The 25,663-nt window shown below is 36.7% G+C and overlaps 1 protein-coding gene across 4 annotated transcripts in view; it reads right to left on the reverse strand.

Moving 5' to 3' along the window:
* The window catches only part of LOC127847735 (ralA-binding protein 1-like), a 67,107-nt gene that overhangs the window by 38,796 nt on the left and 2,648 nt on the right, over window positions 1–25,663 (reverse strand). For 2 of the 4 annotated variants that reach the window (XM_052379830.1, XM_052379831.1), the window contains exons 2-6: window positions 15,932–16,046; window positions 14,457–14,574; window positions 6,231–6,315; window positions 5,417–5,549; window positions 2,023–2,151 (exon numbers count right to left, since the gene is read on the reverse strand). In XM_052379830.1, coding sequence (XP_052235790.1) covers window positions 2,023–2,151; window positions 5,417–5,549; window positions 6,231–6,315; window positions 14,457–14,574; window positions 15,932–15,959 — 493 coding nt within the window. In that variant the 5' untranslated portion in view covers window positions 15,960–16,046. Of the gene's footprint in view, window positions 1–2,022; window positions 2,152–5,416; window positions 5,550–6,230; window positions 6,316–10,087; window positions 10,142–14,456; window positions 14,575–15,931; window positions 16,047–25,663 lie in introns of those variants that run through there. The other 2 variants (XM_052379832.1, XM_052379833.1) reach the window with 2 other exon arrangements.

The following is a 25,663-nucleotide window of genomic DNA, read 5'->3' on the forward strand; positions in this document are numbered from 1 at the left end:
ATCATCAAAATGTCAATTTTAATACACATTTCCAAAATGGCGTCTCCAAACTATTCAGTGAAGTGTGTTCTTCAATTAAATTTGTCCATGCAGTCCATTCCTGATCTCCAATTCAAGACGTTTCTAATTAAAGAGGGTTTACTCCTCCCATTCGTAGTGCAAACAACTTTTTATCTTTATACGATGTATAAAATACGCTATTATTCGTGTCGTCTTTTCGAACGCCGTTGCTAGTGTATGTTAATGTGTAAAAGCCGGATAAGCAAAATCAGCGGGGATCCGTACATTTTAAATAAAAAAAAATGGATTGTTTTGCAGATGTTTATGAAAATGTGGTATGATAAACAGAAAAACAGGTTACTGTCCCATCGTTTTGTAATATATCAGACTCTGCACGAATAAAATAACGGCATAGCAAGCCTCGCCGTTATATTATTCTAAGCCTCGCCTGATATATTACAAAACGATGGGACAGTTACCTGTTATTCTCTATATATACAACTTCAAATCATTTAAGTTAAACAAGAGCACGGTGCCACGCTGGGCTACGGGTGCAGTTTTGAATAAATGAAAGCTTGTCAGATTTTTTCTTATATTTTTTTTTTAGAGGTCACAGTGACCTTGACCTTTGACCTAGTAACCCCAAAATGGGTGTGGCGTGTAGAACTCATCAAGGTGCATCTACATATGACGTTTCAAAGTTGTAGGTGGAAGCACTTGGATTTTAGAGCCAATGTTAAGGTTTTAGCACGACGCGGACGGCGGACACAGACGGCAGACAGCACGACGAGCTGGCTATGACAATACCTCGGGTATTCTCCGAAAACGCCGAGCTAAAAAATGAGTTCATGCGTTTAAAATTAACCAAGAATGCTCTTATAATTTTCTGCATTCAAAGTGACGTCATTAAACATAGTCTGGCTAGTATGGTATATTACAGAACTGGAAAACTAGTGAGTAGCATAATACGGGAATTATTTCTGTGCAGTTGTATTTTACCGATTAATACAACTTATATTTTTTGGGAGCATAAAGCAGGTATATAATAAAAGCTAATACTTATACCCCCTCCCCGCCCCTCTACACACACTTTAACAAGTATATCATACTTTCTCCAAGCAACAAGCCATATTAGACAAAATAGCAGCCTATCATACATGTACAAGTATTGTTCACCTTTCTTTATACAGCAAAGAATTGCAAGGTGTACTATTGATCAATTGCTGTTTGTATTGCAAGGTGTACTATTGATCAATGGCTGTTTGTATTGCAAGGTGTACTATTGATCAATGGCTGTTTGTATGTTTGCAAGGTGTACTATTGATCAATTGCTGTTTGTATGTTTTTAAAAATGGTAAAATCAATAATTACACATTTAAGAATTAAAAAAAAAATTATCACATATTTATAAATGAGCACTAAAATGTTCATGCCAAATAATAGAAAATGAAATAATAAAATTACAATGAAATGAAATAATTTTCTTACATGTACTTGAAAGAGCTTGGTGCAAACAGAATATACCTTTTCCGTCTCAAAGTAAAGTTATGTTAATTCCTTGAAAACAATTTTGTTTGCAAGAAATGCACTTAATTTATTCCCATCCAACATGTATATGAAAGAGCTGGGTACTCATAGAATATCTTATGTTACGGATGCTTGGTTCAAACACACACAACTGGTTTTTCAGAGCATGAATTTATCTTGAACACTAAAATTTGTGAATTTTTTATTATGGAAAAAATTGAGGACTTTGCCTCAGCCATTTTCCGATGAGTTCGTGTTAAAAGTTGCGGATTGGTAAACCCAAGAAATGAATGACAATACATTACTTATAAATAATAATGATTTTACAGTACTCCAGAGGCTTTGCAAGCTATTACATGTACAGACACTCTACAATTGTAAATTATCATAGTGTAATTATGGTACCAATGCCATGTTTTTGTGTGTGTATTTTGGTCTGTAAAATGTCCATTACAAAATGCATTTAGGGTTGAGGCATTACTGTTGCCAGGTTACCGTGTTCCTCTATGTAGTCAATGCACTCCCTGAAGAGTGCAGGCAGCTGTACCCCGTCATGACTCTTGCACCGGTCTATGGCCACCATGAGTGGTACCCCAAACACTGGCTTCTCTATCACCTCCGGGACTGAATAGTGGACAAGGGAAACATGCGAGCCGAGCTCTGGGAAACCAGGTCTTAATGCATGTGCGTAAAGTGTTGGATCAGAAAAGGCGGTGCAGTACACCTGGCTTACAGGCACAAAACAGTATGCTTGTATTAAATTATTTGTTTAAAGGAAGTTGCATTTATAAATAAAGAGCTGCGCCATGAGCGCATGATACGCCCGTCGTTCGCCAATGAAGTAGTAAGGTAATAAATAACCCTTTGAATCATTTTTTTACTTCAGTTTATTTGTATTTGAATACATGGTTTATTTTATAAGTACATGAGCATGGAGCGCCGTCTCCTTGACATTCAACAAAGTCCCATAACTCTGGAACAACAATTCAGAATTCCGTCAAAAACGAAAGGGGATCAGGGTTTATCAATATTAAGATTGTGTTGAAATTTGAAAAAAATCCATCGAAGGATATTTGAGCTACAGTAGGACATTCAATGAAATCACGAAATTTTGACGAACAAAGTCCCATAACTCTGGAACGACAATTCAGAATTCCGTCAAAAACGAAAGGGGATCAGGGTTTATCAATATTAAGATTGTGTTGAAATTTGAAAAAAATCCATCGAAGGATATTTGAGCTACAGTAGGACATTCAATGAAATCACGAAATTTTGACGAACAAAGTCCCATAACTCTGGAACGACAATTCAGAATTCCGTCAAAAACGAAAGGGGATCAGGGTTTATCAATATTAAGATTGTGTTGAAATTTGAAAAAAATCCATCGAAGGATATTTGAGCTACAGTAGGACATTCAATGAAATCACGAAATTTTGACGAACAAAGTCCCATAACTCTGGAACGACAATTCAGAATTCCGTCAAAAACGAAAGGGGATCAGGGTTTATCAATATTAAGATTGTGTTAAAATTTGAAGAAAATCTGTCAAAGGATATTTGACTTAGCGTACGACATTAACAGACGGACGGACGGACGGACGGACGGACGGACAGACGGACGCGGGGTATACCATAATACGTCCCGTCATAGACGGGCGTATAAAAAATCCAGTGAAGACAGACAGTGTGTTAACTAGCCTTACTGCACAGGCTAATCTGGGACGACACTTTATGGACATGCTTTAAGTCCACATTTTCCAGAGCGCTGTTCATATTTTGATTCAATCTGAGGACAGTGTTGAAAGTTAATTCTACCATAAAATTGGTTTAAATTGGGATTAAAAGTGTGCTCAAAATTCATACAAATAGTATTGCATGAACGTGTGAAATATTACATAATGTTAAAAAAAAATGTTTCTGTTGAGAAGTGGCAGTTAATTATAATTGTCCACAAATAAAATCTGTGGATGGTAAGTATATCAGATGCATTATGCATAACTTTACATTGAAACTGAACAATATTAAAATGTAATACAAAAATGTCTGCTTTATGAATACTTATTAAAACCCTTTGTTTTACTTCCATACTAAAACCTTTTGTGTTACTTCCAAACTGAAACCACGTGTGTTACTTCCAAAATGAAACCCTTTGTGTTACTTCCATACTAAAACCCTTCATTTTACTTCCAAACTGAAACCATGTGCGCTACTTCCATACTAAAACTTTTTTTGTTACTTCCATACTAAAACCCTTTTTGTAACGTCCATACCAAAACCCTTTTTGTTACTTCCACACTGAAACCCTTTTTGTTACTTCCATACAAAACCCTTTTTGTTACTTCCATACTAAAACCCTTGTTGTAATCTCCATACTGAATAACCCTACATGCAAAGTGACATCATCTAGATAATTTTTTGTAGTAAAATGACCCTGACAAATTATGACACTCCCAAAAATATATAAGGGATTTCCAATGCAAATCTTAAACTAAAAATGTGTTGAATACACTGATGAATACCACTCCAGTAAAAAAAATGTGAATCATGCAGGAGACAACTTAACATCAGTGCCATACTGTCACAATCAGCAACCTTCTCTGAGAGACAACATAACATCAGTGCCATACTGTCACTATCAGCAACCTTCTCTGAGAGACAACATAACATCAGTGCCATACTGTCACTATCAGCAACCTTCTCTGAGAGACAACTTAACATCAGTGCCATACTGTCACTATCAGCAACCTTCTCTGAGAGACAACTTAACATCAGTGCCATACTGTCACTATCAGCAACCTTCTCTGAGAGACAACATAACATCAGTGCCATACTGTCACAATCAGCAACCTTCTCTGAGAGACAACTTAACATCAGTGCCATACTGTCACTATCAGCAACCTTCTCTGAGAGACAACATAACATCAGTGCCATACTGTCACTATCAGCAACCTTCTCTGAGAGACAACATAACATCAGTGCCATACTGTCACTATCAGCAACCTTCTCTGAGAGACAACATAACATCAGTGCCATACTGTCACTATCAGCAACCTTCTCTGAAATCTGAATTGCACTGCATTGGCTAATCTGGGATGACACGTTATGCACATGCATTAAGCCCAGTTTTCCTATAATGAGGCTAGCTATCCTGAATGTGCAATAATATTTGTGAACATGCCAAATTACGTTGACGGATTTACAGGGTTTTGGAAGCTTACACTTAAGTAAAAGTGCTGACATTAATATACCTCCAAAACAATCATGCACATCAGCATTCAAAGTCAACAAATGTATGTTGCAGACTGAATTCAGTTTATATTGAATTTGTTTGTTGCTATTAGAACTGGTGTCTTTAACACAGGTTAACACTTAAAAAAAAAAGAAGTTTGTATGATTAAGGCACTTCTGTACTCATATTTCACACTATTTACCCCTATTGGAATTTCATCATGAACATTGCACACTTTTTTTACCCCTTTAGGAATTTCACCACTTATATTTCACACTTTTCACCCCTTTGATCACTTCAGCCCTCACACTTCTTTTTACCCATTTAATTCCCCTTATTATTTTACCTTAGCAAATAAGTTGAAATTTACCCAAATATTCCAAGCAAATGCTCAATGAATATCACTTAATGTATGTGAACATCTCTGATAATAACTGTTTTAATGTAGCAGAATACAATCAAAACGTGGCAAATTAATCCACTGCACCACTAGTGTAATTTATCTGGAAGCTAAAAAATGGTTTCCAACTGGAATATATTTCCATCAATTTTATACAACATCTGCAAGTTGTTTCATGTGTACAATTTTTTTCTTTGGAAGTGAATACATGCATACTCCAATTAAAAAACATAACAAAAAGCCAAACAGCAAAAAACTAACCTGCAGGGACATCATGCTTTGGGTTTTTCTTGCCTTTAATTTTATGTTTCTTTTCACCCTTTCTTTTCTCTTTCTCCTCCTTTTTGCCCTCTTTCTCTTTCTCCTCCTTTTTGCCCTCTTTGTCTTTGTCCTCCTGAGCAAGAAAGAAAGACTCTTAGTATTGACTTCATACAAAATGACATGATTTTGGTAAATCTTGCAAAATTAAATTATTGTTTAATACTTATTGTTGGCTGTTTGCAGTGTTGTATACATTACCTGTGCCTTTGACAACCTAAACACAACAATTCCTGTTCTGAAGTAATTCATTTTCTCAAAGATTCTTGCTTTAAATTACATTCACTTAAGTATCACAAACTTTAAAAACATCAAAAATTATCAGCCCTCAGGCTGCTGAATATATGCCATGCAGAGGTTGCTGGTGGCGTAAGACAAAAGTCCCTTAATACAACATCAAAACAGAGTGAAAATAATCTGGTGAATTCAAAGTGGTGGCATAAGACAAAGGTCGCTTAATTTAAGTGGTCGGATCCACAAGATTGATTGGAGGTGTTTTTTTAATTTAGAGAAAGTTTTGTCCTATTTAGTAACCTTTGACCTTTCACCACTCAAAATGTGCAGCTCCATGAGACGCACATGCATGCCTAATATCAAGTTGCTATCTTCAATATTGCAAAAGTTATGACCAAGGTTAAAGTTTTGGGACAGGCAGACACATACAATGACAGACAGGCCAAAAACAATATACCCCTGATCATTCGATCAGAGGGCATAAAAACTCGCTATTTAATGCACTGTGATGCTGTATACTCACTGCACTGTGTCCTTTCACCTTGGAGATGATGTCCTTCCTGGATCCAAACCTGAACGCCTTGCCTTTCTTCATCTTAAATGGTGACCTGCAACACATACATACATAGCATACTAGTGGTATCATAGTTAGCTAATCTACACACCGTTACAAATGGTACTATATTAAACTAATCTACATACTATTGGTATCATATTTAACTAATCAACATACTAATGGTGTCATATTTAACTAATCAACATACTAATGGTGTCATATTTAACTAATCAACATACTAATGGTGTCATATTTAACTAATCAACATACTAATGGTGTCATATTTAACTAATCAACATACTAATGGTGTCATATTTAACTAATCAACATACTTGTTCTACTGGTGGCTTATGTATAAATATATGTAGATTAGTTAACTATGACACCATTAGTATGTAGATTTGTTACATTGGACCACCATTAGGATGTTGATTAGTTAAATATGACACCATTGGTATAAAGTACTACTGGTGGCATATGTACATACTAATGGTACAATATCAAACTGATCTATCTACTAGCAGAACCATATTTAACTAATCTACACACACATGATAAAATATTTAACAACAGGTTAATAAGGGACATAAACAGATGCCTGAATTCTTTTCCAGATATAAATATGTGATATTCTGATACTATTCTGGTTTACCGCATAGATTGGCAATATGGGCCAAACTGGCAGTCATATTCATATATTGTTTTAGCAAAGTTCATTAGTAAACAATAAGTAATAATAACTATATCTGGAACAAGAGTGCTTTTACCAAAAAACTGGTAACATTTTAGCAACATTACAATATGCAACATAAGCTGAATACTAATACAGGGTCATACCAATATTCATACTTACCAATACAGGGTCATTCCAATATTCATACTAACCAAAACAGGGTCATACCAATATTCATACTAACCAATACAGGGTCATACCAATATTCATACTAACCAATACAGGGTCATACCAATATTCATACTAACCAAAACAGGGTCATACCAATATTCATACTAACCAATACAGGGTCATACCAATATTCATAACAGTGTCATACCAATATTCAGACTAACCAATACACGGTCATACCAATATTCACACTAACCAATACAGGGTCATACCAATATTCATACTAACCAAAACAGGGTCATACCAATATTCATACTAACCAATACAGGGTCATACCAATATTCATAATAACCAATACAGGGTCATACCAATATTCATACTTACCAATACAGGGTCATACCAATATTCATACTAACCAACACAGGGTCATACCAATATTCATAACAGTGTAATACCAATATTCAGACTAACCAATACACGGTCATACCAATATTCACACTAACCAATACTGGGTCATACCAATATTCATACTAACCAATACACGGTCATACCAATATTCATACTAACCAATACAGGGTCATACCGATATTCATACTAACTAATACAGGGTCATATCAACATTCATACTTACCAATACAGGGTCATACCTATAGTCATACTAACCAACACAGGGTCATACCAATATTCATACTAAATGCCAATACAGGGTCATACCAATATTCATACTACCGGTAAATGCACACAAAAACCACCAAACTTCACATGTATATGACAACAATTTTTCGATAATCTCATTCAGCTTAGTGTCAAATCAAACAAGGACAGGCTGCGTTGACAGAAGAATACAAAATTAAGTGTTTCAGTGTTTTATATAATAGTAAAAACAAGACTATTGCCAAGCAATGATGTCCCCTACCAGTGAAACTCCACTATTTTCAGATTTTTTTATATACCGTATATTTGTTGCCATAGCAACAAGAATTCTTGAAGTAGGAACAAAATAAAATGACGTGCGTTAGTCCCCTCTGGTTTCACCGATACGGGACAATTCAATGTGTTTGGAAAATATGGAAAAACTAAATCCTGAGTGATTTATTGTATTTTAATGTACAGAACATAGTGGCACTAAATCAAATTATTTGGATGCAGTCTTTGTCACAAATTGTAAAGTTGTACTTTTCAAAGAAACGTATGGACACTGTAAAGATTATTTCTGAGGTGAATTAGTTTCTTTGTTGGCAGATAAAGAAAGTCAATTCCCAATCAATGACCCAGTTTTTGACCCAGAAAGGCCTATGTTTTAACTTGGCCTTCAGATCATCTCCATAAAACTTCTGACCAAGTTTGCAAACTTGGTCAGAAGTTTTATGGAGATGATCTTGGTGAAGATCGGATTGAAACTACTTGAATTAGAGAGTGGACACCATGCTGAATGTTAAAAAACGCACTGAGTGACCCCGTGACCTAGTTTTAGGCCTGGAATGGCCCATTTTCAAACTTGTCCTAGAGATCATTTAGATAAAACTTGTGACCAAGTATGGTGAGGATCGGATGAAAACTACTTGAATTAGAGAGCGGACAACATGTTGAGGTTTAAAACGCACTAAGATACTCCGCGACCTAGTTTTTGACCCGGCATGACCCATATTCAAACTTGATCTAGACATCATCTAGATACAACTTCTGACCAAGTTTGGTGAAGATTGGATGAAAACTACTTGAATTAGAGAGCGGACAACATTGTGATGTTTAAAATGCACTAAGAGACCCCGTGACCTTGTTTTTGACCCTGCATGACCCATATTCAAACTTGCCCTAGACATTATCAAAATACAACTTCTGACAAAGTGTGGTGAAGATTGGATAGAAACTACTTGAATTAGAGAGCTGACAACATGGTGAGGTTTAAAACACACGAAGAGATCCCGTGACCTAGTTTTTGACCCAGCATGGCCCATGTTCTAACTTGACCTACACATCATCTAGTTACAACTTCTGACCAAGTGTGGTGTAGATCGGATTTAAACTTCTTGAATAACAGAGAGGACACCATGCTGAATGTTAAAAAACGCACTTAGTGACCCAGTGACCTAGTTTTTGACTCGGCAAGACCCATGTTCGAACTTGGCCTTAAGATCATCTAGATACAACTTCTGACTAAGTTTGGTGAAGATCGGATGAAAACTACTTGAATTAGAGAGCGGACAACAGGCTGAATGTTTAAAACGCACTAAGTGACCCCGTGACCTAGTTTTTGACCTGGCAAGGCCCATGTTTGAACTTGGCCTAGACATCATGTAGATACAACTTCTTACCAAGTTTGGTGAAGATCGGATGAAAACTACTTGAATTAGAGAGCGGACACTTAATACGGACCGACAGACAGACTGACCTACCGACCGACAGACAAGTTCAGTCCTATATACCCACTTACACTTCGTTTGTGGGGGTATAAAAATACATAATTTGAACTATGTGATACAATAAATAGAACATAGGTTAAGTGTCTGTGTGCACTTATTTTGATTAAACTTGTTACAGAAAGGCTTAAACAGTTATGCAATGCTTTCTTAAATCAACTCTCAGAGAAATTCAAGCACACAGTGCAACATGTACTAAACTTATAATCTCTATATCCTGTATACATTCAATTTGCATTTTATTTGCAACTTAGACCCACTGAGACAAAGTCTTTGAATTTTTACGATGTTTCTTCATACTTTTTTGGAGGGGACATAATTCAGTTATTGTTTTAAAAATGCTTTTTTTCACAAATAAAATCAGTCTGTTTTGGCAAAACGCTTTTTCCTAATCATTCTATTACTTGGTAAGCAGCTCATCTACTGTGTTAAAACACTCTTATTCAATTACAGTGAATTCCATAAATCAAGCCATGATAAATAACCATTTATCACCTATTATTAAAAGTTCCTAATACATAATTATATATCTACAAGCTTACTAAATGAACAAAGTGTACCTTTATCAAAGAAAGTACAAGTGAATCTCCTTATAACATAAATCTCTGAACATGTTTATCAACCAGATTTGAATAACAAGAGGGACATCATGGCCCTGAAACGCTAACCTGTTTTCACGGTACACCAGCTGTTAAAGACTTGACACAGTGATATATGGACTCCACTTTACCCAAACTTACACATGGCCTTGGTATTGTCAAGACTCGATACAGTGATATATCCACTTTACCCAGACTTACACATGGCCTTGGTATTGTCAAGACTTGACACAGTGATATATCCACTTTACCCAGACTTACACATGGCCTTGGTATTGTCAAGACTCAACACAGTGATATATCCACTTTACCAAGACTTACACATGGCCTTGGTATTGTCAAGACTCGACACAGTGATATATCCACTTTACCCAGACTTAGACATGGCCTTGGTATTGTCAAGACTTGACACAGTGATATATGGACTCCACTTTACCCAGACTTACACATGGCCTTGGTATTGTCAAGATAAACATTTCTGACCAAGTTTAATCAGAATTCAGTCAAAAAGATGGTAGCTAGAGCGGATACATTTGAAAGGTTTTTGTATGATTTGACATCATTTTTGGAGACATCTGAACCTGATTCTTACTCAACATAGATATCGTCCAGATACACATTTTGACCCAGTTTCATCAAGCTTGGATGAAACATGTGGCCTCTAGAGTTGAAATGACCTAAAAGTATGTCAGACAACACACAACGAACACTGGACATAGAGTGACAACAACAGCACACCATCTGAGTGACAACAACAGCACACCATCTGAGTGACAACAACAGCACACCATCTGTGTGACAACAACAGCACACCATCTGAGTGACAACAACAGCACACCATCTGAGTGACAACAACAGAACACCATCTGAGTGACAACAACAGAACACCATCTGAGTGACAACAACAGCACACCATCTGAGTGACAACAACAGCACACCATCTGAGTGACAACAACAGCACACCATCTGAGTGACAACAACAGCACACCATCTGAGTGACAACAACAGAACACCTCTGAGTGACAACATCAGCACACCATCTGAGTGATAACAACAGCACACCTCTGAGTGACAACAACAGCACACCATCTGAGTGACATCAACAGCACACTATCTGAGTGACAACAACAGCACACCATCTGAGTGACAACAACAGCACACCATCTGAGTGACAACAACAGCACACCATCTGAGTGACATCAACAGCACACCATCTGAGTGACAACAACAGCACACCTTTGAGTGACAACAACAGCACACTATCTGAGTGACAACAACAGCACACCTCTGAGTGACAACAACAGCACACCATCTGTGTGACAACAACAGCACACCATCTGAGTGACAACACCAGCACACCATCTGAGTGACAACAACAGCACACCATCTGAGTGACATCAACAGCACACCATCGGAGTGACATCAACAGCACACCATCTGAGTGACAACAACAGCACACCTTTGAGTGACAACAACAGTACACCATCTGAGTGACAACAACAGCACACCATCTGAGTGACAACAACAGCACACCATCTGAGTGAGAACAACAGCACACCATCTGAGTGACAACAACAGCACACCATCTGAGTGACAACAACAGCACACCATCTGAGTGACAACAACAGCACACCTCTGAGTGACAACAACAGCACACCATCTGTGAGACAACAACAGCACACCATCTGAGTGACAACAACAGCACACCATCTGTGTGACAACAACAGCACAACATCAGCACTTTGTGATCAGGCGAGCTCATAATCATCAATCAATGTCAACTTTAAAAACCTGCTACACTGAAGTGGACATTTATCAACCCGATGATCATATCAGCTTAATCCTTGTTACAGACACAGTATTATAATATATATATATAGATATAGTACAGACCTAAGAGCTTCACTGTTTCCTGTTTGATCTATGTATGTATGTGAAGTACTGGTAGCGCGGATGGTATTGGGGAACATAAGAGCCTCATTCTGCGAAAACAGGGCTTAATGCACGTGCACACATTTTCATTTCTGATGAGCCTCTGCAGTCTGCACAGGCTAATCAGGGACAAAACTTTCTGACTGGGATATCGCTAAGGAGATACTTTTTTCAAATAAAATAATACCATAATTGAAAGTGTGCTCACTGATAAGCCTTTGCAGACTGCACAGGATAATCTGGGACGACTCTTTACGCACATGCATTAAGCTACTTCTTTCTAAGAACCTCATAAGTGTTTTAAAGATCAATGCCAACATCTGCATAGCAAACATGCTGTTTGCAGTGTCAAAACTATTTACAGCTAGGTATTGATCATTTTACGTTACAGGATTTTGCAATATGTTGTACATAAAGCAAGTGTCATATCAAATAATGTCACAGGTTCATTTTGCTCATCTAACAAAATACAATTATACTTAACCAACCAGATTTTGATATTTAATAGTATTGTTTATGTAAATGTGTTTTAATGGATGTGCTTTTGTTTATACATTATCAAATGTATACATGCATTGTGCATTAAAAAGTAATTGCTTCATTTCCTGCATTTCCTGGACATTAATACCGCCACAACAACCCTTGGCCACAACAACCTTTGACCACTTCAACCCTTGGCCACTAGAACCCTTGGCCACAACAACCCTTGGCCACTACAACCCTTGGCCACTACAACCCTTAGCCACAACAACCCTTGGCCACTACAACCCTTGGCCACTACAACCCTTGGCCACAACAACCCTTGGTCACTACAACCCTTGGCCACTACAACCCTTGGCCACAACAGCCCTTGGCCACTACAACCCTTGGCCACTACAACCCTTGGCCACAACAACCCTTGGCCACTACAACCCTTGGCCACAACAGCCCTTGGCCACGACAACCCTTAGCCACTACAACCCTTGGCCACTACAACCCTTGGCCACTACAACCCTTGGCCACTACAACCCTTGGCCACAACAGACCTTGGCCACTACAACCCTTGGCCACAACAGCCCTTGACCACGACAACCCTTGGCTATATTGCGGGTAAATTATCTGATAACAGGTATTTCCTGTGATAGTTCTATGACCTAAAGTCATAAAAACTGAAAACAACAATCATGCGTCAGTCATTTCGAGTCGCAATTATCGGCTGCATTCATAACGACAAAGCATGTGCACCTGACGAAGTCAATAAATCTTTATCGCTGATAAGATGTTGTTATAAGAAGGCAATAGTAATGATTGTCTATTCAGGAAAAATGTACACTGAATTGCAACTTTTATAACAAACTAAATATTTTAACAAGATTTTGGCTTCTTTTTCTTTGAATTAGAAAGAAACGGTTTAACTGTACTGTCTGTTTATGACAGCGAATATGCTTTTATAATTGTTCGAACGTGACGTCAATGACACGCGACAATCATTATTTAAAAGTTCAAATAAATGAAATACAAACTGAAGGATTTACTGAATGAATGTACTATCGGTTTAAACAGCAAATCCGCTTTTTAGACTTGTTACGAATGAACTAGATGCATGAGTAAATAATGATACTAGCATTGATAGTCATTGATGTAGTTTAACAATATGAAATTAAACCATTTTAGAAAATATTATTCTGTATTATTCAATGTAAGTTAATTATATTAAAATGCATAGTAATCGGCAATGAACTTTTGTTTCACACTGTATGCAAATGACTGGATGATGTAACAACGTAGCAATACTACCAACTGACCAACCATCTAAAAATTGTGGGCAGAAAACAACGGTCACCTGTGGACAATGGTCACTTTGGTCATTTCCCTTGACTGACCGCTGTTCTCAGGTTTGACTGTAGATACAAATATCTCCAAAAAACAATGTGGTTCAAATAAAAGTAGGATAAAGTGATTGAAGAACAGAAAATGAAAGTGCATATCATAATATAATTGTCATAAGCATTGGATAAAAGTTTTCATTGAGGAAAGCTTGTTGTTAATTATTTTGTATAATGACCCCTATTAAATTTTAAATAGCATCATCAATATAATCTACACTTTCAGATTAAAGCAATATTTTGATTACTTGAAAAGTGAGCATCATTTAATTATGTTTATTTTAGTTTATTTATTTATTTCTGGCTCAATTTTATTTATCAACTTTGAGATTTAGTATGGACACCATCATGTTCAGTTGAAGTCGCCCGATTGGATTCTTTCCTGATATGACAAATTGGCCTGTTGCAGATATGATCATGTTGGCCTGGTAGATATGATCAAGTAGGCCTGGTGAATATGAATAGCAGTTTGGAGGTGACCTCAATGTGTTCGTATTTATAGTAACGATATGACATACACTGAAGGTGCTTACTTGTTGTCCTCTGCCAGGACAGGTTCCTCATCGGAGGCATTAGCATCAAACATCACATATCCCTTGCCCTTGTCCTTCTTGCCATCCTTCTTTTTGCCCGCCTCCTTGCCCGACAGACCTGGAAGAGACATGACAGACATAGGAAAAAATGGGACAGAAATAGAGGAGACATGACAGAGTTGGGAAAACGTGGGACAGAAATAGAGATGACATGACAGACTGGGGAAAATATGGGACTGGAATGGTGAAGACATGACAGACTTGGGTAAACATGGGACAGAAATGGAGGGAACATAATAGACTTGGGAAAATATGGGACAGAAATGAAGTTGACAAAACAGACTTGGGTAAACATAGGGACAGAAATGGGAGTAGACAAGATAAACTTGGGTAAACATGGGACATGAATAGAGGAGACATGACAAACTTGGAAAACATGGGACAGGAATAGAGGAAACATGACAAACTTGGGAAAACATGGGACAGAAATGGAGGGAACATAATAGACTTGGGAAAACATTAGACAGGGATGGAGTAGACAAGACAAACTTGGGAAAACATGGGACAGGAATAGAGGAGACATGACAAACTTGGGAAAACATGTGACAGAAATGGAGGGAACATAATAGACTTGGGAAAACATAGGGACAGGAATGAAGTAGACAAAACAGACTTGGGCAAACATGGGACAGAAATGGAGGAGACATGACAGACTTGGGAAAACATGGGACAGAAATGGACTACACTTGACAAACATGGGAAAACATCGGACAGGAAAGTGTCACTGATATCACAACAGTGAGCAAATGTCTATTTTAATTTTAAACCTATTCATTTCAGATTGATTGCATCAAAGTCCCAGGGCTTATTGATGTTGCACTTTTGAGTCTACACTACACCCTCACATCTCTATTGTGTACAACTAGAAGTTGATGTTATTCAAGACCTTCTGAACTCTGCTAGTCAGTATCAATCCCTGGCCGTCCGGAGTTGTCATGTTGACACCATAAACTTACAACTGCACCATTGTTGCCTTGTTATTTGAGAAGCAATTAAGTAGTGATAAAAATGTCTATGATGTGGTTTAATTTTAAACAAATTATAAATAAGAAAAGCAGAAGAAAAGGCAAAATAGAGTTAAGTTTGAATGGACATGATCAAAGTTAGCAATACTTTAACAAATGTACTTGTTTACAAAGTTTAATCGAAAAAAAGTGTTAAACATATTGGTTGTTTATCTATATAAAATAAACTAGCATTTAAAAATAATTTCATGAAATCATGCAGATCTTTACATGTCTGTATTGGGGCAAAATATGTGCCTTGCAATAGGCCCATGTCAACAATCAGGGACATATCATGTCAACTGTAATGCTATGTCAGCCTGTCAACAATCAGGGCCACATCATGTCAACTGTAATGCTACGTCAGCAGTTCAGACTAGTGCTCACTTCCAAGTGATTTCCCCAGCTTACCCTGAAAGTTTTTCTCAGTGTCACTCATTGCCTGGACTGGTCAGGTGGCTGGTGCTGCTCACATGGACAGACAGAACCAGACAGGAAAGGGTCACAGCCCTGAAGGGACCACAATCTGGGAATGAAAAATACATCAGACAAAAAAATCAGTGAAAGAAATAACTGACTGAACAGATTTATTAGTCTTAACCCTTTCCACTCAAACACAAAAGTGAAAATGGTGATGTGCAAACTGCATAAAACCACAAAAGCCTGCGCGTAACTTGCAGTCTCTTCAGGTTTTATGCTGCATAAAACCAGAAAAGCCTGCGCGTAACTTGCAGTCTCTTCAGGTTTTATGCTGTTTGCTGCTCATCAGTATCTAAGGGTTGGAACTGAAACCTTTAAAACTTGGATCAAGTAAGAAAAGTCTTTAATTAAATTTAACTTTCTAAGTGACGTCAAATGCATGAAAACACGTATCTGAGGGACGTCAAATGCATGAAAACACGTATCTGAGTGGTAAAGGGTTAAAGCACCATTCAAATGTCGTAAGATGATCTATAAACTTGTGTTTGTTAATAATGATATGAAAGCCTTTTATAAAGGATTAAATATTTACAGTAATGTATAATGAGCACTGGATGAAGAATGAAACTGGTTTTAATCTCACATAAAAATATTTCCAATCTTGTGTATCATGTAATTTATCTCCTATCAAATATTCCAAACCTTGTGCTGGATGTAGTAGACCTCATAGAAAAATATAGCAAATCTTATGTAGGATGTGGTAAAATCATATCAAACAAGGGACAAAATTGTCACAAAACAAGAATTTCAATAAAAAAAAAGTCTGATAAAGAGAGAATAATTCAAAATGTGCATTGTTACCCCCCTTTTTTCAAATAAAATCTATTTTTACTCGTGGCGACCTGATTGCAATTTGCAAAAAAAAATCTGATAAAGAGACACAACTCAAAAAGTGCATTGTTACTGATTGTTCATCATAGTTACCCTCTTGTTTCAAAATTAATCTATTTTTAGTCATGGCAACCTTGACCTTGGAGGTATCGACATAATTCAACGCACCGTCCCATGATGGTGAACAAATGTGCCAAATAATTTTAAAATCTGACAATTTATGACATAGTTATGGCCCGGACAAGCTCATTTATGGCCATTTTTGACCTTTGAACTCAAAGTATGACCTTTACCTTGGAGATACCAACGTAATTCTTTCGCGCAACACACCATCCAATGATGGTGAACAAATGTGCCAAATGATTTTAAAATCTGACAATGAACGACATAGTTATGGCCCGGACAAGCTTGTTGCGCCCGCCCGCCCGCATTCGCCTATCTAATAACCAGTTTTTTCTTTCGGAAAACTTGGTTAAATATTTCCAATCTTGTGCAAGATGCTGTAAATCCCATATCACAATATTCGTTATCTCGTGGGGTAAATCTCATATCAAAGTATTGCCCACATTGTTTAGGATATGGTAAATTTGATATCAAAGTATTGACAATCTAGTGTATTATGTGGTAATTCTCATATCCAAGTATTCCCAATCTTGTGCAGAATGTAAATTTTGTGGTAAATTTCATATCCAAGACTTTTTTTGACAGCAATTGAGAATTTTTTAGTTTTTTTTTCCAAATTGGGAAAGTGTCGTTTTCTGGTTCTTTATAAAGGAGGCAAAAATTCATTGACATATATGCAGAAAACACACGTATGCCCGGCAATTTTCCTCTCTTCTTTAGGAATGGTGCCGATACCATCCACATTGGGAAAATTAGTGGCATTTTCATCCAAATAAAACATGTACAAATAATCAGGACAGTTGCATATGACAAAGTGGTGAATGAATTCCTGCAAAATCCTGTTTCATCAATACCGTGGGGTTTTCCAGCCATTTTGGGAAAAGGAGTCTGGTCAACTTGGGATTTTTTTATCGATAAAAGTGGCAAATTTGGGAATTTTTATCGACAAAAAGGACCAAATTGGGATTTTTTTATCAACAAATATTGGCACAACAGGGGTTTTCCTGGCCATTTTGGATAAAAATCATATAAATTAGGGTTATATATTTTTTAGGTTGTTTAAAAAAATTAACTTGAGATATAGAGTCAAATAGTCATAGTTCATAAGACACTATTTTTTTTGGAAATTGGGAATTTTTTAATAATTTCGGTTTGGGATCGAGTCCGTTTAACGGCCTTTTTTACATAGCAGAAAACCCCCTGAATACTTAACAAAGAGTTTATTAAACCAAGCACTCTTTTAACTGAAGCCGTGCTTGAAAGTATCAAATATCTACATCAGGACTCTTGAGCCTCATGTTCCGTAGGATAACCTGCCATTGAATGAACCATGTTTGCATCAGTAGACTCAACCATATTGATAACCTGCCTCTGAATGAACCATGTTTGCATCAGTAGACTCAACCATATTGATAACCTGCCTTTGAATGAACCATGTTTGCATCAGTAGACTCAACCATATTGATAACCTGCCTTTGAATGAACCATGTTTGCATCAGTAGACTCAACCATATTGATAACCTGCCTTTGAATGAACCATGTTTGCATCAGTAGACTCAACCATATTGATAACCTGCCTCTGAATGAACCATGTTTGCATCAGTAGACTCAACCATATTGATAACCTGCCTTTGAATGAACCATGTTTGCATCAGTAGACTCAACCATATTGATAACCTGCCTTTGAATGAACCATGTTTGCATCAGTAGACTCAACCATATTGATAACCTGCCTCTGAATGAACCATGTTTGCATCAGTAGACTCAACCATATTGATAACCTGCCTTTGAATGAACCATGTTTGCATCAGTAGACTCAACCATATTGATAAAACTTTGCTATAAACAACATCTGACAACTATGCACTTGACTCAATATTTGATTCATAATCCCCAATTTTAGAAGTCAGAATTGTATAAATTTGCAATTGATAATCAGTACCCAAAATTTGTTTGGCTGTTTTCATTTTATACCGAAATTGGTGACATACTACTGAATGAGTCCTATAAGAGTATTATAGCTCCATGGCACTGAAGATGCGAACGATTGGGAATCAGTTATGCATGAATAATCCAGTGTCACTTTCAATAGTTAGTTTCAGTGCTTTTGTGGCGTTGCTATACCTACCACACTAATCAGTCCTCCAAGAAAAAAACATGGCCAATTACTAAGGAGACTGATGATGTCAACCCGATGTAAAACTCTTGGAAATTGTGCAGTTCATGCTTAATATTGTCAAAACATTAATTTTGACAAGTAAAGCCAATTAACAAATAATTATTTATTTAATTCCCAAAAACTGTAATAGTTTTGTTGCATTCTCTAATGACCATAACTAAATTTGTAATCCCAAACACGCTTTTGAATGTTAATTGTAACACCATGTATCTAATTCTAGCTTCAAATAAAAAGTGCACAAGTAATGTATATTTTGGGTTTTTCTGTTAATTCTTTTTTCCGATAAAAAGAGAACGAAAAATATGCTGCTTATGTAAAACGTCACGCTACCGCATGGAAGTGTGGGCGTATTGATTTTTGTATAAAAACTAAGTAGCGTATAGAAAAATGAAATATTTTAATTTTGGTTAAAACTTTCAATGTTCGTTGTAACTAAACTATTATGATTTTGACTAAACATTTGCTTAAAACTAATTTAAAATCAATCATGCTGTATCTTAATTGTTAAGGTTTTTTCGATGATTCAGTTATTGTATTGTACCGGTATACATTTCTGAGTAAACAGAAAATCTGACAAAACTGTTGGGTGTTGTAAAAACACACATAGCAGATGTATACTGACCTATTGTGTACACTGTGATGTTTTGACAAAAGGGATTCACATGTGGGTTTGCAACTTTTCGCCAATTTTTTCTGGTCTGGTGATATTTTTGTAAATTGGAAATTTGTTATTTTTTAATTGGGAAAAATGGTCTCATTTGGGAATGGTGCCATTTTATGGTACATGTGTACCAGCTTTATGTAGAGGAAAAGAACGCTGATGCCATTATAGTGAGCAGACTTAAAACAAGAATATCAGTGAAACTGTTGGATGCTCCCCGATGATGCACTTTGTCAATCTATGTGTTAATAACCACCTAAAAAATCTTTTATTAGCCTCGGTGACCTTGACCCCAGTGACCTCAAACCTCATCAAAAGGTAGAGGCCCATTCAAGGTACCTACATGCCAAATATGAAAGAGATCGGTAAAGTATTGAAGGTGCTATGAGAAACTGTTACAAAAGCGTGACGGAAAATATATTAATAGCCTCAGTGACATTGAGCCCAGTGACCTCACACCTCATCAAAAGGTAGAGGTCCATGCAAGGTACATGTACCTACATGGCAAATATGTAAGAGATCGGTAAAGTATTGAAGGCCCTATGAGAAACTGTATGAAAGGCGTGACGGAAAATCTATTATTAGCCTCGGTGACCTTGACCCCAGTGACCTCAAACCTCATCAAAAGGTAGAGGTCCATGCAAGGTACCTACATGCCAAATATGGAAGAGATCGATAAAGTATTGAAGGTGCTATGAGAAACTGTAACAAAAGCATGACGGAAAAATCTATTATTAGCCTCAGTGACCTTGACCCAAGTGACCTCAAACCTCATCAAAAGGTAGAGGTCCATGCAAGGTACCTACCCGGTACATGTACATGCCGAATATGAAAGAGATCTGTAAAGTATTGAAGGTGATATGAGAAACTGTAATAAAAGTGTGACGGAAAAATCTATTATTTGCCTCCGTGACCTTGACCCCAGTGACCTCAAACCTCATCAAAAGGTAGAGGTCCATGCAAGGTACCTACCCGGTACATGTACATGCCGAATATGAAAGAGATCTGTAAAGTATTGAAGGTGGTATGAGAAACTGTAATAAAAGTGTGACGGAAAAATCTATTATTTGCCTCCGTGACCTTGACCCCAGTGACCTCAAACCTCATCAAAAGGTAGAGGTCCATGCAAGGTACCTACCCGGTACATGTACATGCCAAATATGAAAGAGATCTGTAAAGTATTGAAGGTGGTATGAGAAACTGTAATAAAAGTGTGACGGAAAAATCTATTATTTGCCTCCGTGACCTTGACCCCAGTGACCTCAAACCTCATCAAAAGGTAGAGGTCCATGCAAGGTACCTACATGCCAAATATGAAAGAGATCAGTAAAGTATTGAAGGTACTATGAGAAACTAACAAAAGTGTGACGGAAAAATCTATTATTAGCCTCAATGACCTTGACCTTGACCCCAGTGACCTCAAACCTCATCAAAAGGTAGAGGTCCATGCAAGTTACCTACATGCCAAATATGAAAGAGATCGGTAAAGTATTGAAGGTGCTATGAGAAACTGTACCAAAAAAGTGACGGCAGTAAGGAAGTTAGGAAGTATGGAAGAAAGGACAAACTGGCAACTATATGCTCCCCGAAAATTTTCGGGGAGCATAAAAAGAAATTCCTCTTCTTTCAACAAAATAAAAGTGCAATTTCATATAACTTTATGAAGAAAGAATTACTTGCACTACAATTAAGTCAGAAACACTACAATGTATGATGAGCAATATATATCTGGAACATTTGGCAACAAGAGGCTGCAGCTTATGCAATAATGAATACCTGACAAAATAGACCAGTGACAATTGGAAAGTGGCAGATGATAATTGGCATTGTCTGTTAAGGGGTAATATCACCAGGTAAAAAAAGTTGTTGCCACTTATAATTAGTAAGAGCAAATGTTTGTCCATAGCGATACAATTAATACCTCAATAATGACAATAACTTATATGCATATATTACATTGTAAAATATATACCGGTAATAATCATCATGGTCTACATAAAGTAGCAGAAACTCAATTCTTGTGATACAAATGTAACAATATAACTTACGTAAGTGTTTATAATAGGAAATATTTATTGTTCAACACTACATTTTTTTTTGTAAATTTCAACAAATTAACTAATGTCAACATTGTTGACATTGTTGACAGTTTGGGTCAGCAAAAATATATGACAATACCAGATACATGCTGAATGCTTCAACCTCCTTACAAAACAAGATCTTAAATTATTGAAATTACAACTGTTAACTGTACAAAAAAAGATATGATGCATGTATATAAACCATAACACACAGCAGAGCTGGGCCGGAGGTCTATAATGCTGGCCCGGAGGTCTGTAATGTTGGGCTGGAGGTCTATAATGCTGGTTGTTATGACAGCAGCAGCAGGTCAATTATAGATGTCGGGCTCAGCTCTGCCGTCTGTTATTGTCTAAATCAAAGGTGCTAAGGCAATCAGGTTTTTCACATGTTCAAAAGACACACAATAGATGCCAGGATTTCAGAGCTCCATAAAAACAAATTATGCAAGGTGACCGCTTTGTCATGTTTTACTGTATTTTCAAACAGTAGAATATGACAGATGAACATTAGAATGTTCATAATTATCAATAATGGGACAGATACACTTGTAATAAGATGCTGGCAGGACAAAAACTGAATGACACTAAAAAGATTGTGTATGATTTTAACTTTTTTAAATCACTTTAGTTAGTAATAAATGTGAGATAATCATGTTCATTTATTGTACATGAATATCAGGTAAATGATTTGAGTTGACAATCTCATTGTTCCTACTTTAGTCTCCACCTATTCAAAAGATCAACTTTTAGTTTTTGTTTGCAAGTCGCCATGGCTAGTGGGCAAGAGCTTATTTATTACCATGACATGCTTTTTGATTTTCTGATTTAAATTTCAATTTAGAAAATGGTTGATTAGCAACCTTACATAAAAAAAAGTAAAATAAGGCTAAATAATGTATTAATTATTTAACAAGAGGGCCAGGATGACCCTAGTTCGCTCACCTGAGAGGAGTCGGTTGATTCAATCTTTACCAAACGTCAAACTTGACCTAGATATTGTCCAGACAAACATCCTGGTCAAGTTTCATCATTATTGAACCAAAACTCTGGCGTATGGAGTGTTCTTGTTTTTGTAAGATTTGACCTGGTGACCTATATTTTGAGTTGATTCCCCTTACCAAACATCAAACTTTGCTTATAATAATAAATATTATGACCAAGATTTATAAAATCTGAAACAAAATTGTGACCTCTAAAGTGTTTACAAGGATTTTGTGTAATATAATGAAAATTTGGACAATCAAGGGCAATAATTATGGCATTAATTATGTGAATGTGCTCATTATCAAACTTGACTGAGATCTTTCAGCAACTTTGATAAAGAATGCTTGAGAAATGTGAATGCTAGAGTGTTTACAAACCAAATGTGGACTGGCTGAGGGCGGACAAAGACCAATCCTAAAACAGGTGAGCTAAAAAGTGTGTTTCACAGATCTGAGCCATTTTCCAATTTTTCAGAGAAATCAATAAAACCAATGTATTTACTAAGTTTCACGATGATTAGGCAAAAAATGTGACTTCTATAGTGTTCGATCACAAGGTTTCTCTCAAGTCACATAAGAAAAACTGACCCACCCACATTGGCAGCCATGTTTTTTGACCAATCGGTACCATTTGAGAACTCATCTGAGATATATATAAAACCAATATTTTCACCAAGTTTCATGACGATTAAGCAAAAAATGTGACTTCTAGAGTGTTCACAAGCTTTTTTACTATATAAATATCAGAAAACTGCCCCCCTGGCAGCCATGTTATTCAACTGACCAGAACCATTTTCAAACTCAACTCTCATATCAAGGAAACAATATTTTAATGTTCTGAACAAATTTCATGAAAATTGGGCTAAAAATGTGACTTCACATCTTTTCACTATATACATATAGAGAAAAATGCCCCGCCCACTGGCGGCCATGTTTTTTCACCGATCTGGACCATTTTCAAACTCGTCCGAGATATCAATAAAACCAATGTTTGGACCAATTTTCATGATGATTGGGCTAAATTGTGACTTATAGAGTGTTTACAAGGTTTCTCCTTAGCCAAATAAGGAAAACTGCCCCTCCCACTGGCGGCCATGTTTTTCAACGGACCGGAACCACTTTTGAACTCAACCAACATATCATTAAGACAAACATTTTATCAAAGTTACACGAAGATTGGGCATGTAATGTGACTTCTACAGTGTTTACAAGTTTTTTCTTTTTTTGACCTAGTTTACGAACAAATGTGAACGGACGGACGGCTCAGGTGAGCTAAAAATGCACATTATACATGTAGTTAAAACAAGGAACTTATTTATTCTAGTACAATGTGTTTCAAACACAAGAATTTTCCGGTAATAACCATGATTGTTATAGAAAATATTCCATGTCAAAAATTAAGTCTCCAGTTTGTCTATAAAATCGAATTCAATCAACCTACATGTACATTTGTAAAACATTGTACATGTAACAAGCTCAAAATCTGTTACTAAATTACCATCAACATCAATTTGTGTATTGTTTGTGGATAACTGCTCAAAACAAAAAGCTGAAAAAAAACGTAATCAAACTGAAAGCCGAAGTTTGGAATTGATGATTCAATCTATCTTACAGAGGTTCCTGAGATAGTTGGTGAGGCACAATTGGTTGATTTAAATTAGACACAAGATCTATCTTGCATTTTTCCATTGCAAAAACTTATATGGTGTGCTCCCAGATTAATGATATGAATCCAAGTTTCTAACACGTCAACAGCTCACGAAATTGTGTTTTATATCAAGTAAGTTGTTTTAATGTGTGCATTAGTTATATATACGTATTTATTATCTTATTTAATAATGTATGCTAGAAAATATTTAATGTTGCTCATTTTACTTATTTCGGCTAGATTGCACTTTACTGGTACGCACTTGTTTACCACTATCAACAAACAGGGGGTTTTAGGGCGGTAGCCCCCAATACTAAGGAAATATATAGGGTACAAAGGATTATTAGGTGTATCGTTAGGTGTTAGGTGTGAGATGTTAGGTATTAGGTGTTGCAGTGATTCATTTTGCCGTACGTCCTGCGTACCTGACGCACGTTTTTTCTGGGGCACATCATTCTCAAACATGTGCGTCCTCGGGACGCATTGTTTAAAAACTCCAATTGTCAACATCGCCCAAGTTTCCATACCGAGTTCGATTCGTGGAGATAAGCGAAACACATGTCAACACCATTTTGAAAAGTAGAAAGGAAGTCACATTACTACATTCAGAATGTAGTACGCGTATTTTGATTGGTTGAAATACATACAGTCCACTCTCGTTATCTCGACATCGGATATCTCGATATTCTCGATATGTCGAAGTAAGGTCATTGCCCCATTTTTTTCCCCTTCTTTATCTATATAAATAAACATCGCTTATCTCGATTTTCGTTATGTCGAATAATTCGATATGTCGATATAAATTTTTGTCCCGAGTCCCGATTTAACATGTATTTACAGTGGTTTATCTCGAAGTGCGAATAACTTTCCTAGTGTCGGCAAAAGGTGAGAAACTTTTTTCTTTGATACTTCACCGTCCCGCTTCGCCCGGCTGCTCCCGATACCGTGCGGTAGGAAATTGATCCGTTAATTGCATCAATGATCACACGTGTGTAATGTCGTTAGCCATTAACTCTTGATTAAGGCCTGTCACTTTAACATCAATTAACTGCAATTAATACACAGCCTGCCGAAAGGCCGAAAGACTAATTGTTTTTACAAACAACATTCCAAAATGCATTGAGTTATAGTTTTGCTTATATACACCGTCGTTTACT

Source organism: Dreissena polymorpha, chromosome 10 (assembly GCF_020536995.1).
Source record: "Dreissena polymorpha isolate Duluth1 chromosome 10, UMN_Dpol_1.0, whole genome shotgun sequence".
Classification (NCBI taxonomy): domain Eukaryota; kingdom Metazoa; phylum Mollusca; class Bivalvia; order Myida; family Dreissenidae; genus Dreissena; species Dreissena polymorpha.